Source organism: Jaculus jaculus, chromosome 5 (assembly GCF_020740685.1).
Source record: "Jaculus jaculus isolate mJacJac1 chromosome 5, mJacJac1.mat.Y.cur, whole genome shotgun sequence".
NCBI lineage: Eukaryota > Metazoa > Chordata > Mammalia > Rodentia > Dipodidae > Jaculus > Jaculus jaculus.
This window is the reverse complement of record NC_059106.1, coordinates 90,011,083-90,027,509: the sequence shown is the minus strand read 5'-3', so window position 1 is coordinate 90,027,509 and position 16,427 is coordinate 90,011,083. Positions and strand designations below refer to the sequence as shown.

Sequence of the window (16,427 nt, the reverse complement as noted above, 5' to 3'; positions counted from 1 at the left end):
GGAGTTCATTTGCAGTTGCTGAAAGCCCTGGTGTACCCATTCTCTCTCTCTCTCTCTCTCTCTCTGCCTCTTTCACTCTCTCAAATAAATAAATAAATAAATGAATAAAAATAAACTCTCTATAAAACAAATTAGTTTCCTTTGTCAAGGTTTTAAGTATCTGAAAAACTAAGTCTTAAGATAATGGTTCACATATAAATGTTTAATTTCCAAAGATGAGATGCTCATACCTAAAGACATTGTGACTTTAACTATAGCTTCTGTTTTATTTATGCTAATTTTCCCCAATAAGAATCACTAGGTTTAATCACTTAAGTTTAAGTGATCTAATTTCAGTCACTATAACCTTTAATAAGAAGAAAGATTCATTTCTTTAAATCAAGGATCAGCAAAACATTTAGCATTATGAGTATTGGGTACCATGAACAGGACACTCCTTGGCATTTGTCATGGTAAGGTCTCCTTTTTCAAGCAGTGCTTGACAGATTAAAAAACCAGATTCATATATTTATACCCACAAACAATGTGATATGCTCACGAACTTCTCCTATGAGAATTTCATGGTCTATAGCCATAGTTGGTTTAAAAAGTTTATTAAATTATTAATCAAGTAATATTTAAAATGAAGTTTTGATAAAAAATGGAATTGTTTTCTTCACTTTCATTTCCAGTGGCTTTTTACATAAGAATGAAAAAACATTTAAATATTCAATATATGTTAGTCTTCCTGATAACTAAATTTTCAAGAGCTAATTAGACATCTAAGTAATATAATACTCATGGTTGAAAAATTAAAATACATAAAGCAACACACTGCAAGTCACTATTTTTGTAGATCATTTCTATTGTTTCTACTATCACAACTATTATTAAATTCGTGTGCATCGCTGGGTGGATTTCTTTGTATGTATAACTTGATATGAATGTGTGGGTGGCTCTGCTATCACAGAAATAGTGGTGTAGGGCATACATTACTCTTCAGTGTGATTCTTCCCTTCTGTAGGCAATTTTTCTGTGTTAATAGGAGAGGTGGCTGACTTCCCACATTTGTGCTTTGCAGTAGGTTGACCCACAGGAGGAAACTAATATTTTATTCATAACAAACACATATTTTTATTTTTTCCTTAGCCAATCAGTGTTAAATTTTAAAAGAAAATGAACTAATTCCTGATAAAATATTAATCATTTTTTAAATAAATGATGCATTACTAATAAAGTAGTAAGTATGAAACATTCAAATTTCAAATATGTTGGGTTTCTTTTACATATGAATATATGTTTATATATGAAGCACAAAATATAAAAATGCTTAATAAAGAGGCATGGTGTCACACAAGTGTAGTCTCAACAGTTGGAAAGCAGTGGCAAGAATATTGAGAGTTTGAGTTCCAGCCTGGGCTGTATAGTGAGTTTTAGGCTAATCTCAAAATATGTAATGAGATTCTGTTTCAAAATACTGAAAAAGAAAACAGAAAAAAACCATGTAAAACTGGGTGATGATATTTCAAAAGTTGAACAGAAGTTTTAACTAAGTACATTTGTTCATACAATGAGCAATAAAATGATTAAATAGTCTAGAAATTTAGCTTTCAGTACTCTGTTCCCACCTCAGAAGCCTAAGCATCATCTTGAACAATATATGGCTTAATGTTCCAGTTAAAGGAAAATGTCCTTTTACAGGAGTAATTTAATAATAAATTTTATTTTCTGCCTACTTGTTTTGATATTCAGAAATGGAACTGTAATTGTGGTAAGTAGAGTAAAGGCACTCCTAGGATGGCCATGCCTTAATCTCTGATTCTGCAATTCTGTCACTCACAGGGCTTTGCAAAAGTAGTTATGATTGGAGAACTGGAGACAGGAATGTCTGTGGTCTCTAGAAACTGGAAAGTAAAGGGGGTTGATCTTTGCAATGGTTGCTGGAAAGGACTGTCACACACACCAAATTATAATGTTTGGGATCTTTTTTTTTTTTTTTTTTTGGTTTTTCGAGGTAGGGTTTCACTCCAGCTCAGGCTCTCCTGAAATTCACTATGTAGTCTCAGGGTGGCCTCGAACTCACAGTGATCCTCCTACCTCTGCCTTCCAAGTGCTGGGATTAAAGGTGTGCACTATCACACCCGGCTGGGAATTTTTATGATAAGCAAGGGACGTTATTATCCCACTAATATGAAATAGTTGATATAAAACAAATAATGTATTAATATTTACCAAAAATAATATGTTAGCAGTTAAAACTGACATTTTGACAAGTAATGCCAACTTTTTCTGAGGACCAGTTCAGATACAAAATATGATTATAACAAAACTGAGCAAACTAAACCAAACAAAAACACTACCAATCTCTTTTTTCTACTAACCTTTAAATTTCATTTATGGATTACTTACCTTGAACCTGAACATAAAAACAAAACATGTTATATAGCAGTATTTTCAAGATATTTTTATATTTATTTATTTAATAGAATGAGACAGACAGACAAAGAGAAAGAGAGAGAATGAATAGGCAAGCCAGGGCCTCCAGCTACTGTAAACAAACTCCAACAATGCCTCCATGTTAATCTAGCTTATGTGGGTACTGAGGAATTGAACCTGTGTTCTTAGGTTTCATAGGCAAGCACCTTAACTGCTAAGCCATCTCTCTAGCCTAGCAATATTTTTTTTTGCTATAGATATTATTGCAGCTCTAATACTTAAAACATGCATATAAAAATACAGTAGGCATTTAGTAAGTATTTGTTGAACAAATAAAGAAGCAATTAATAGAAGACTTAAAAGTCCAAGGAAAATACCCAACAGCCACTTATAATCTACATTGCAGACTTCTAGATGGTGCTACAGTTTTGAAAGCATCAAATCATTGTTCACCACATTTTTCCTATAGGCAATCAGCAATAAGATGAAAAGTCAATGCTATATCTAAGGACCCTAATTTGTGCCTGTGAAGCAGGATCCAGCTTCACAATTTTCTTTTTATTTCCTAATAACAAGGGATAGGCCATCAGCTGTAAACAACAACCCAGTAATTGGAAATGTGATGATGTAATACAGTATCAGATTGTCAGTATAAATCTGTTATTATATACATAATTTATACTAATAGAAGAATCATTCCAGATACTGACTATACTTCATAAAATATTGATAAAGGGAAAACAACACAAAATGAGCTATTTTTAATACAAATAACTGTTTTTTAATATGTTCATAATCAGTTGTCTCTAGTCATCATTTTAGGCTCCTCAAATTTAGTAAAACTTTGACTATAGATAATAAATATATATAGAAAACCTGATGATGAAAAGTGAAGTGGTCCCATTGTAAAACTAATAAATCAGAAAAGTTAGCAATTTGACCTGAGACCAGTTCTCTAATTTAGCTTCTATAATTCTTATCAACATCTTGACATAAAAGGTAGCATAGCTCATACTTTCCCAGTGCTCCCTAAGGAGTTATATGTAGTTAATGGTCAATGGGGAAGAGAGATATATTTTCTTCAGTGGTGAAAGGTAAGGTGTCCATGCTCTTGTAAATAAGCCCTTGGTGATGCCTACATAAGCAGCCCTCATGAAACTGATTGAATTATCAAAAAAGAAAGATACAAAGTTAGAAGGGTTTGGAAGAAGAAGAGAATATGTGGAATTGGGATGGGTACAGAGAGGATAGGAAGGAGAGATAAAGTTGTAGTTATTTCTAATTGCTGGGATAAGCACCCAACCAAAAGCACTGATGGGAGGAAAGTTTTTTTTTAAACATATTTAAAAAATATTTTTATTTATTTGAGAGAGAGACAGACAGACAGACTGAATGGGCATGCCAGCGCCTCTAGCCACTGCAAAAAAACTCCAGACACATGAGCCACCTTGTACATCTGGCTTATGTGGGTCCTGGGGAATTGAACCTGGGTCTTTTGGATTTACAAACACCTTAACTGCTAAGCCATCTCTCTAGCCCCAGGGGGTGGGTTTTTATTTTGGGTTTAAGGTCTGGGAGGGAGCTTCAGGATGGCAGGGAATGCATGGCATAAGTGCAGGCTGGAATCACCTCCTGGCCACAGCAGGTAGAAAATAGTAGCAAGACATTGAGTCAAACTAGCAACAGTAAGCTGGCTGTAACAACCCTAAGTCTGCCCTTGAAAACGCACCTTCTCCAGCAAAGCTCCACCTCCCAAATTGCTATCAGTTGAGGACTAAGCATTCAGAACACATGAGTTTATGGGAGACATCTGATGTAAACCACCACAGTAAATAGGATCAAAATGCATTGTTCATGTATATGAAAATGTTATAATGGAACTCATTTTATGTATATTGAACATATGTTATTAGAAACATTTAAAAGACAGCTAATGTGAATAAATTTGAATTAGAAGTGATCTTAATTATTATAGTGTATTCATAGCAAAAAATTAGGCAATAATATCCCAAAATATTTATATAATGGTTAGTAATGTTTACTATTTTATTTACTGTTTTCCAAATTTTCAATACTATAATTGATATTTTATAATTAAAGACACATTTTGTAATGAAAAAGAATTCTTATGTGAACAGTTATATGTTTCAGTGTGTGTAATGTGTTGTGGTATGTATACGTATAATGTGTGTATATGTACGTACAGATGCATGTCCCCCAGCACACACATGTGAAAACCAGACGATAATGTTGGATGTTCTCTTTAATCACTTTGATCTGTTGTTTCCTTGGGAAGGAGTCAGTTGTTCACTGAACCTGGAGCTGCCATTTTTTGTTGTTGTTATTTGTTTGTTTGTTTTGTCAGACTGTCTGACTACCAAGCCCCAGTGATCTTCTGATCTCTGTTCTTCAGAAGACTAGCTTCATGGCTATGCCAAGCATTTTACATACACACTGGAGATTCAGGCCATCTAAGTCCCTCTCAGGCCCTTAGATGTGAAAAGTACATCTATCCACGGAGCCATCTCTCAGCCTTGTCTTAATTCTTTATCAAAACACATACTTAGTTTTAGTTAACCCTTCCCCTCCCCCTCCTTTGCCCCCTCTCTCTCTACTCTATTTATACCCTCCCACCTGGCATTTGAAAAGCTGTTTCTTGCTCCTTCAACATTCCATATACTGTAATCATGTATATTCCATGAAAACTTCTGAAGTAATGAGCTACTGTAGATCACACTAAACTGTACCAAAGTATATTTACAGTTAGAACTGTCAAACAAAACACTTTAAATAATGAAAGTCAACATTAACTATGAATAAACTGGTGCTGAGAATACATTACACAAAATATTTTATATGAAAAATGCCTATTATTTAACTTATAAAAGCTGTTTTGTTACACAATCATTAATGTTAGCTATATTGTATTAGGTGCCCACATGATAATCCTATATAATCAAATCTCACCTTTATATATTCTTAGGAATTTAAGTTCTATAACTATAGAATTTTCTCTAAAGTTGGTGGATAGTTTATTTTAACTATCACCATAGGTCAAATTAAAAGTATATATATTAGTGGAAATATTACTTACTGTGGTAGCACAATGAATATCTTTCCACACTGTGGCTTCCCTGGAGAGATCAGAGACTTCAAACAAATTATCAAGAATCACTTCTCCAATCATGTCATGTCTAGAAAATCTGTCAAAATCATATACACTGAAATGCAGTTTTCGGTTGCTTAGTTGATCATATGCTACAGGAAACTGAAAAGTTTCATCAAATAGAGGATTTAGAGTCTTTCTGTGCACACGGGTCTGAAATTTCATTTTCCTGTCTGGAAGAAGATATATCTTCACATAAGGATCAGAAGTTCCTGTGAAGTCTTTAGCAGGTAGATCTAAGGCTTTGATTATTTTCACAACTAGAAGCTCATTTTCATAATCATACTGGAGGGTAAAGTTCAGTTTCCCACAGGTCTTCACATCTTCTTTTCTGTTGCCCTCAGAGTCAACTGACTTCTGCTTGTAGAGCTCTGGCTTTATCCTTCCAATGCTGGTTGTTGTTTCTCCTCTTTGAAAAGCAGGCTCAGAGCCCATGCTAAAGTCGACACTGGAGACCTGCATTTGCCTTGGCAGGTGTCTCCTGAAGGAATTGTGGCTGTATGTACACATACACACACACACATGCACACACATACACATATACACAAAATCATATAGGTCAATCATTTCTGATGGTGTTAGTATAAACTCTTCCTGTCTTCAAGGATAATGAAAAGATATCAGTTCATGTCTGTGATTATGTCTACCTCTATAGCTGTATAGACCCACCCCTCCACACGCAATGAAACAGATACTTTGGGAACACCAGAAAAACAATATTCAAAAGAAACAAAGTCTAAACTTTTAGAAATAGCTGAAATACACAGTTGTTAAGAGATTTTGCTTTTCTCAATCAGAAGTAAATAATTAAATACCATTATTAAGAAACATGGTTACTAAAGAAATTCAATATTCCATAAACAATTATGCATGTTATCAGCCATCTAGGTAAAATTGTTGGAGAAAGTAATTAAGATAGTCTGTTTCTTTTCATCTGGATATTTAAAGTTTATGTTTTGGTGGTTCCAGTACTAAAAATGCAAGTACAATATTCTTATGTGCCTTTATTCTTCATATCTTAAGATTACTAAAGGAATATTTACTTCAAAAAAGAATATGTAGTTGTGACAATCTAAATGAATGTATTTCCCTTAAATTCAGTAGGCTTTAGAAGCTCTGAGGAAAAACACAATGTATAGTTTTAATCCATGGACCAAACTGAAGGTCTTATACTATTATTATTCATCTAGATAATATTTCAAGAATATTAAATATATAATCTTACTAATGCTAGTGAAGTGTGATTGATTTCAAGTGGAATCTACTCCAGTCTATGTGTCTCCTGTAGGCTTCATTTCATGCCCTATGTTCTGATCTCTCCTGAAACTGCCCATCAGACAAATCTGTCGTGAATATTATTCTTGGGTGAGTCTGGTTATTCTCAGTTATATCCCAGATAAATAAAGTTCTAATCTCATGTCTATTAAGTCTCCAAGATTTCTAAACAGATATCCTAATTCCATCCCAAACTGAAGCAAAAGCATCACTTTCTCCCTTTTGTTCTCAAATCAGGTTTCTCTCCTACAGTCTTTAACAACAGTTAAATGCACAGAGCATTTTTATACTCTGTGTACAGCTCCCCTTGGCACAAATGAGGAAGGTAAACCAAAATTAGTTGGTACAGTACTACTCACCAATTTTTTTAAATTATTTATTTATTTATTTATTTGAGAGCGACAGACACAGAGAGAAAGACAGATAGAGGGAGGGAGAGAGAATGGGCGCGCCAGGGCTTCCAGCCTCTGCAAACGAACTCCAGAAGCGTGCGCCCCCTTGTGCATCTGGCTAACGTGGGACCTGGGGAACCGAGCCTCGAACTGGGGTCCTTAGGCTTCACAGGCAAGCACTTAACCGCTAAGCCATCTCTCCAGCCCCTACTCACCAATTTCTCTGAACAAAAGGAATGGAAATGAACTGTAGCTTGAAATAAAGATTGAAACTAGTAAAGGGAAATAGTGCTACAAGTGAAAACCCAGGGCAGCATTTTGCAAATATCTCTATTTCATTATTTTGCTAAACCTTGCCGTCTGTGTGGTGCCTTCTCTCATATAGATGAGGAAAAATGATTTACAGAAAAAAATAGTATTCCAGTATCAGACTGGGCTACAGAATATAAGAATTAAAATAATATGCAATAATGGTTGCTGCACGGGCAGTGTGCGGGTGCAGACAGGAGGTCTGGTGTGAGTAGGCCAATGACGGTTTGGGACAAGATACTAATAAAATAAGGAAACATATCCGCTCACATTTGCATGATAAAGAGTAAAATACCCCATTCTTGTTGGATTTTTCTAAGAAAAACTAAGATCATGAGTACTTATGATGTGGTGGGCACAGGTGTAAATTTTTGTTTGCCCCTCATGCAACCTGATGATGTGTTTAGCACTCCGTTCTCTATTTTCGAAGAGCATGCCTTCAAATAAAAAAAATTTCTTTTATCCTTCCCTCAAAATTCATAAAATTCTTCTCTGTGCTTCTGAATGTTATTTGCATAGCTATAAAGCATATGCTGATATGAATCAAAGCTATAAAACCTCTTCAAACAGGAATTTTAAAAATGGAGTGACATTTTTTTTTGTAGCCAGTGTCCTAATTATAGGGTAAATAGTGCATATTCTAAGTCACAGTTTAGCTAGTCAGTTAAGAAACGCTTTAATTATTACAATGTTGAACTATTTCCATGACAACACAGATCTCTTCCTTTTACTCTGTCTCTTAGAATGACAATGATTACTGGCTAACAAGTGTCTGGCCAATCAAAGCACAAACCATTTCACCGCAACCTAATCACACTCTTACACTTTAAACCCAGTAGGGCTCCATCCAAGCACTCTGGTGAAAGTGCCAGACTAGAATTGAACTGCAATTTAGCCTCACTTGTCTTCCACAAGGACAGTAACTTTGCACAATTCACTTAACTTGTATAAGATTTATTTTCCTCATTGACAGAACTTTGAGTTTCTGTGAAGAAAATTATGACATAGTTGGCTTTTAAATGACAGTTTTTATATTTACATTCATTAGTACTATTAGAGTTAAGATTCAGTGACCCTAGTGTAAATGTCATAATGAGCTCTGTAGTTTGACAAGCTCAAATGTGTCCTATTTGTGGAGGCAGAGATGGTATGTACATATGTGCATGTCCTAGAACACCTCTGGCCTAAAAAGATACTCTAATTCATTTCTTATATTATAATAGATACTTATATCTGTATGCTATGATGTACAGACTATATGTAGAGATAAACATATCTAATAAATAAGTAAGCTAAAGATAATTTTTCTCTTCCACCCTAATTTTTTCCAGAACATATAAAGTGAACTTAATAGATGGTAATAGTGTTTAGAAAAAAAAACACTGCAAATAAGAGTGAAGGATATAGGTATCCCACTTTTGGAAAAGAGAACTGCTGGTTCTTAAGCAATATATTTGCTACAACATGTGCAAAGTTCTAATATTGTCCCCTATTCAAACTTTCTAGTCTATTTACTCTTGCCTTTTAAGGTGTCATACAAGTTAAAAGAATGTAAGTAGAGATTTTTGACAGTTTTCATCCCTAATGCACATCAGATATAAAGAAAAAGTCCTGGAATATAAAAAGTACTCAATAAATATCATTGAATACATTGATTGGTTAAATATTTTCCTTGAAAGTTTGAGCTATATGACTAAATTAGAGTCCACTACCAATAAAAACTGGAGAAACAACTGACTTTCTTCTCAATTTCATAATGCCATAGTTGAAAATCTACCTAAGTAATTTACCTTTATTCTCCACAAAAATATATAAGCATTATATTCTTCACAGTAACTAATAAAAGTCTGTTTATTTTAAAAATACTTGCATTGGCCTCTCTACATGTAAAAAAGTAAAATTATAATTACAAGAATAATAAACATCTGCTTTTAATCTGGCCTAATACATATAAAATACTCAGGTTAGAAAATATTTCTTGTTGTTTTGATCTATAAATTAGTCTTATAAGCATACTATTTGATATAAGATTTAAATATGGAATGAAAGTTTAAATATTAAAAAAATTCTCAATAGTGCTTTTCAAAATGATAAATTAAAACCATTTCATAGCATTACTAAACCTTAGGAAGTCTTCTGCATATATTTATATTTTAGCTTTATAGTCCTGTATGCAGTGTGCCATTTTAGGCCTCCTATCACTTTGGAACATATTTCTGACCATCATGAGCCCATCTCCTGGTGAGTTCAGCTAAGTTTGGACAAAAATGGTTGTCTTTCAGCCTAGTTGACTTACTACTTCTATCACCTCTTTGTACTTTTCTTTGTCCTCCGAGACTACAACTGACTTCTTGAAATTACCTGTCTTTGTATCTGTTTGCCAATCTTCAGCCCTTTCTTATATTGTTGTCTTTATAACATCAGAAACTAAGTAGTATTCATCTTTGTATGCATTTCATTATAAACGTACTGGAAGAAATGTCTACTTGACATCTGTGACTGATAATATCAAACTTCACAGCAATGACTGGCACTATCAAGAAGCATCAAATCAACTTACAATTAGAGCTTATTTAGAAAGAATACTATTTTTTGGTGCCAGGAAACAAACACTTCATTTTTGAGTGTGTTTTGAAAGGTTTTGTGTGAAGTCTTGGTCCAGAGAGCCATCCCACTTGAGAAGAGAAACATGTGCACACACAAGACACTTCTTCCTCAAAGGAGGTTATTATCCTCTTCATGACCAAAATATGTTTCATGAACTTATATTTCAAGGGCACTGATCTTGTTCCTTCCATTGTTCTGGGCAAGCACTGTTTCTTCATATCCTAGCTAGCAACATTAAATTCTCCCCTCACGGTAATATCTTTTTCTATTCCTCACAGTGGCCTGGAATGAAAATTTTCAATTTTTGCTATCATTTGAGAGTAATTTAATTTGAAAACAATAATCTTACAGTAATTAAAGTTATGCAGTTGTGCTTACATTGTTACATGATTCTTCATCTTCCTTATAAAAAGGTACAGTGAGGATTATTTCTGGAACTGTGTGTGATCATTTCAAAAATGACTATTCTAATCAACCAGAGATAATTGTAAATCCATCTGAACATGGTCAGAATCTTTCTTGAATACATTTCCCTGCTTTTGTTCATGTTCAGGTGGCTTTTCTATTATGTTTGCTTATCATTTTCAGCAGAAGTTAAGCATCCTCAGATCATGACAAACCTATATAATTCTTTGTTCACAACAAATTATGTTACCACTTTACATCGTTAGAGAATGCACAGAACATTGGTTCTCATTTTGTGAGAATACCGTAATTCATCTCCTTTCACCATGAGCAGTGTCACCTCACCACCTCATGTGTTTGACAGAGCAAAATGAAGTGGGACCATAAACAATCAACCAATTGAAAAGCCTTCACTTGACAATTACCAGGCACCTACAAAGTGCTGAAAAAGGGTAGAGCCTGGAACAGATCATTCTCAGTGAACTTACCCAATCACAGAAAAAAAAAAAAAAAAAAAAAAAAAAAAACTGCCACATAGTCTCACTCATCTACAGCACCTAACCTGAATCTACCCAAGATACCTTACATACCCAGCAAGCACCTCATGGACTAGACACTAGGATGGAGGGGGAGGGAGGGGAAGGCATCAAAGGGGTGAGAAACACTAATCTAGACCCAAATGGCAATGGTACCATAAAATGCTACTTCCTAAAAGGCAGACCAAATGGCTGAACCTTCACCAGGCCCTTACAGGAAACACCTGAACCACAAGACACTGGAGAGGGTAGGATCAAGTCTAACCTAAATCCTCTACATCTTCCCTCCCTCCCTCTCCCCCCGCTCCTCCCTAACTCTTGTATATTAGTTATCTTTTTCCTCATTTTCTTAGTGGGCACTGACCTGTAACTCCCAGTACCAGCATGGGGCTATCATCCACAATGAACTTTTGATCAGAGAAACCTACAAGGTTTCCTAAAAGAATGACAGATTTCTGTCAGAGTAATTGATGACCCCCAAAGATCAGTGGTAAGACCCTATTTCTGAAGACTCCATATGCAGCTGACATGTAAAATGGAATGGCATGGCTGGAGGCCAGGAGAGAGTCAGTCCCCAGACAGTCAGCGTGTCTAGCGCCAGAAGGTGCTACATGGGCGACTGGGGGAAATGACCAATATCTGTCCAAGCAACTCATGGTCTAACCTACTTAGCAACAAATAACCTGTTGTGATGCCCACACAAGTACAATAGTGGCACACAGCCATGGTGGGGAACCAACTGCTCTTGATTTGGCTAACGGATCCAGTCAGTGGTGTGGGACCCATTGCTGGAGCTGGGAAACAAGTCAGAACCATATCCAAACATAAGCCCACTCTCCAATATCAAGCTACCATCAATCATGGGCTACAAGAGGGCCTACACCTATTAAATTCTCTATTAAAAAAGTAAGGGTTATCTCATTTGTCCTGTTGCTAACTTACTCTCCGTTGGAGATTCTGCTTCTCTTTTTCAGATAGATGCAGATCCTAAGGAGAGAGCCACCCTATCATACCTCAAAAAGGCCCAGGCTGAAACTAAGGAAAATTGGCAAAACAAGCAAAGGTGCTGTTTTCCTGATGAACCAGATACCAGCACAAGGGGGAAGGAGACCAACACAGAGAAAAATCAACTCCTACCAAATCAGAGAGCCAGAGCCTCAGAGGTCCCCAACAGCTCATCACTGAAGCAGACAAAAAATGAACCCAATATAGCTCAAGGAAATTTTGCAGAAGAGGGGGCAGAAAGTATGTCAGAGCCACATGTTGGGTCATGATATGCAGAGACATTTATTGTACCAATAACTGTGGGCTAACTCCACAATGCATGACCCATATACATCAACAAGGGGGGGCTATTGGGGAGGGGGTAGGTCATGGATGAGCCTAATAATGGTACCAAACTGCCTGTATTTGCTGAATAGAAATCTAATAAAAAAAAATTTTTAAAGTAGAATATACAATTTGTTGCCTGAGAATTTAGCTTAAAAAACAGCAGTAGATCCTTAGTAAGATATTATAGTTAATTGTTACACAAAGCTATAGTTTTTCAAATAATAAGGATAATGGCTTATGATTGGGGATAAATACAAGACTTGGGTACATTTTCTGTAAAAGTTTTAGAGAAGATAAAATAGAAGGCAACATTTAGACAAGGAAAAGTGCTTGAGCAAAATCAAGCAAACACAGTTAAGATCTATAGGTGACTTAGGGAAAGGCACCACTCTAATATGCATTAAAGGAGGGCCCATATGGAAGGGCAAAATAGGTTATTAAATTCAATTATTTACTTTTAAATTCTATGTGTCTACCTTGAATTTCCTTAGTCCTTTGTCTAAGCACAAAAACAACAAAAGAAGTGAGTACACCAGAAAACAATGTTGTTGTAAGTGTGGAAGCATCTAGAACCTTGATAGTTAGATTATAATAGCCTACAATGTCAGGCTTCTAAAGGTTTCAGAAAGATATGGGATAATTAAAGTGGTACTTAATTTTTTTTTTCAAAAGTGATCTTGGGCTGGAGAGATGGCTTAGTGGTTAAGCACTTGCCTGTGAAGCTTAAGGACCCTGGTTCGAGGTTCGACTCCCCAGGACCCACGTTAGCCAGATGCACGAGGGGGAGCACATGTCTGGAGTTCCTTTGCAGTGGCTGGAGGCCCTGGCTCTCCCATTCTCTCTCCTTCTCTCTATCTGCCTCTTTCTCTCTCTGTCACTCTCAAATAAATAAATAAAAACAATTAAAAATTTTTTAAAGTGATCTTACTTTTTTTTCTCTACAAATTTTCTTATGTGTCTTTTTTGTTGTTTGCTGTTCTCTGATTTTCATTATGACTAATATAGTATATTAGTTTCAAAATTGATAGATTTTTTTTTTTGCCCTATAGCCTGTCCTATAAATCAATGTTGAGTTAATTATCCTGAAGTATAACTCTTATCCAAGTGACTCTCCTACTGCAAACATTTTTGTAGGATGGCCTTTGAAAATTTTAGCCACGATTTCAAGGCCTTGTTATACTTTAATTCCAGTTCACTTTAATCTTCCTTTATTATACCACTCAATTTTATTTTGTGACCAAGGAGCCTTGCCTAATGTTTTCTCAGCAATACTCTGTTATAGGACTTTTCACAATGTTTCTACCAGAATGCACACTCTCTTCTAATTGTGTATAGATTCTTACGTTCCTTCCCTCAATTGAATAGTACCTATCCATAAGTCAGCTGTAAATGTTTCTCTATACTCTGAATTTCACATTTCCCACCATATTTGACATTTGTAATACCTTACATCAGAGTTGCTTTACATCAGTTTCCCAATTCCACATTATAGTGTACATTTCTTTGCAGACCCTTGGAGTTTTCACGGAGGAGAATGAAAATTACACTAACTATATCCATAAGAAGATATATGTTGAAAAAGGTTTCTGGATGAACAATCAAAATGAGCATTAGATCAATCTTAGTAGGGAAGAAATACATTAATTCCAGCAGGGAAATTTATTTGTTTGGCAGGCTGATGAGGTCAAATGTCCAAGTATTTTAACGGGAAATGAAAAATTAGGAAATGTGGCAGCTGCCAGCAATGCTGGTAACTTCTGGACCTATCAAAATGATATTTCAATAGAGATATAGAAAAACCTTGAAAGAATAAGATATCATCTCTCAACTAAAACACAGAAAAGGCAGAACTAAGGCCAGAACAAAGTGGGAATTATTAAGATGAGGGATCAAGTAGCAAAGTTAAATTTACTCTGTGTGCTTATTTATATAGTGTATACAGTAGGTTTGATTTTTGCCACATCTCAAGGAAAAGTTAACATTTGAGCTGAATGACTTAACTTATAATAATGTACTCTCCATCTTTGTGTTCAAGTGGACTGTGTTGTGTGATAGACTGCAGTTTCTTCTTTGTTTCCATGTAAAGGTTATTTATATTATGATGAAATAGTTAATATCAGTGAGTGTTTTGTGAAGTAATAATCAAATTTTCTATAAGGACTTCAGCCCCTGCCAAATAGACTTGAAATTCTGAATATGATTATTCACAATAGTCATACCAGATTCTAGATCTTTGAATAGGAAGAGAGGGGAGACGTTTCTAGTGTTCAACTTTCAAGTGCCTGTTCTCAACTAACTTTGAAACTCACATTTTCTTTAAAACCTGAAATGTTCAAGAAATCTGGAAGAATTTGTGCTCTCTCTTTTACCAGCTACATGACTTCAGGCAAAATTCTGATCTCTCTGAGCTTCAGGTTAACACCATTAATGGGATAATTAGGAATACTTCATGCAGGACATGGAAGTATTAGCAAGAACTAATGAGTGACTAAGTTGCAAATACTCAAAAATAAATTTTGTTCTTCCTTATCTAGTACCCATATAACCCGTACAAATATAGGCATTCAAAAAGAAAGTTGAAATGATATCAGAGTTCCAGCCAATTCATGAATTAGACTGTATAATTTTGGAAAATACCAGACGTGTATAATATGCTTTTATGTTTCACAAAATAATTTTTAATTAAAAATATTTGTTTATCTGAGAGAGAGAGAGAGAGAGAGAGAGAGAGAGAGAGAGGTAGATATAGAGAAAGAAAGAATGGGCATGTCAGGGCCTCTAGTCACTGCAAACGAACTCCAGGTGTATGTGCCCTCTTGTGCATCTGACTTACATGGATCCTGGGGAATTGAACCAGGGTCCTTAGGCTTCACAAATAAATACCTTAACCCCTAAGCCATTTCCCAGCTGTATTTGTATTTATTTATTTGGCAGAGATAAAGAGGCAGATAGAGAAAGAGAATGTTTGTGCCAGAGCCTCCAGTCACAGCAGATGAACTCCAGAGGCATGCACCATGTGCCTCTAGCTTACGTGGGTCCTGGGGAATGGAAATTGGGTCTTTTCACTTTGTAGTCAAGTGCCTTAACTGTTAAGCCTCCTCTCCAGTCCTACTTATATGTCTTTTAAGATCAATAGAAAATGTTTTGTTGGCAGTATTACTGTGTTTTTTTTTTTTTCTCACCAAATTACTAAGAAATTTAGGACTAACATGATATGCTTTGGTTCCTAGAGGCCCATTGTGCATCCAAAGCCAAGTCTTCACATATGCTTTAAGTAATCTTCTATCCTCCCCTAGTAAGGGTCATCACATAGTCTCCTTGCATTCAACAGGCAATATTATAGAGTTAGAATTTGTCTCTTATGATGTCTCTAAAATAATTATCTCCAGCTTTTTTCAACAATTGAATTTTGTATTTGAAATATATATTTCAACTAAATGAACTGGATAACTCTAAACACTGAGCTAACATTTATTCATAGCCATTATGAAAACAGTACTCCTCTCTGATTCTCAGGCTCACATTGCCTGGTTTTTATTGACTGTTGTCTCAGTTACCAGAGGTTTGAAAATATTGAATGGAAAATTCCTGATAAACAATTCATAAATTTTAAATTGTGTGCTCTTTTGACTAGCCTGATGAAATCTTGCAGCCTAGCACTACCTCAACAATACCTTTATCATTTGTCTGTCTTTCTTAAATCACATAGGCAGTATAGTTACACATCACACAAAAAAGAAAAGTGATTATATAATAAGATACTTTGGGACTGAAGGACCACATTCATATAATTTTAATAATACCACTGTTAGACTTTAATAGTAATTGTTGATAGTATTTTACTGTATACAATTTATTAGTTAAGCTTTTCCATAGGTGTGGTTGTGTAAGCCCAGAAAAATATAGCATTTGTGGAGTTTGGCACTTTCTGGATTCCAATAGGGTGTCAGGACATGTCCCTTATAGATAGGAGAGCCTACTGTATTCTTC

General features: G+C 35.4%; 1 protein-coding gene across 1 annotated transcript in view; it reads right to left on the bottom strand.

The window, feature by feature from the left end:
- The window catches only part of Syt10 (synaptotagmin 10), a 76,548-nt gene that overhangs the window by 45,314 nt on the left and 14,807 nt on the right, over positions 1-16,427 (bottom strand). The window contains exon 3 of the mRNA XM_004663231.3: positions 5,510-6,077. Coding sequence (XP_004663288.1) covers positions 5,510-6,077 — 568 coding nt within the window. The remainder of the gene's footprint in view (positions 1-5,509; positions 6,078-16,427) is intronic.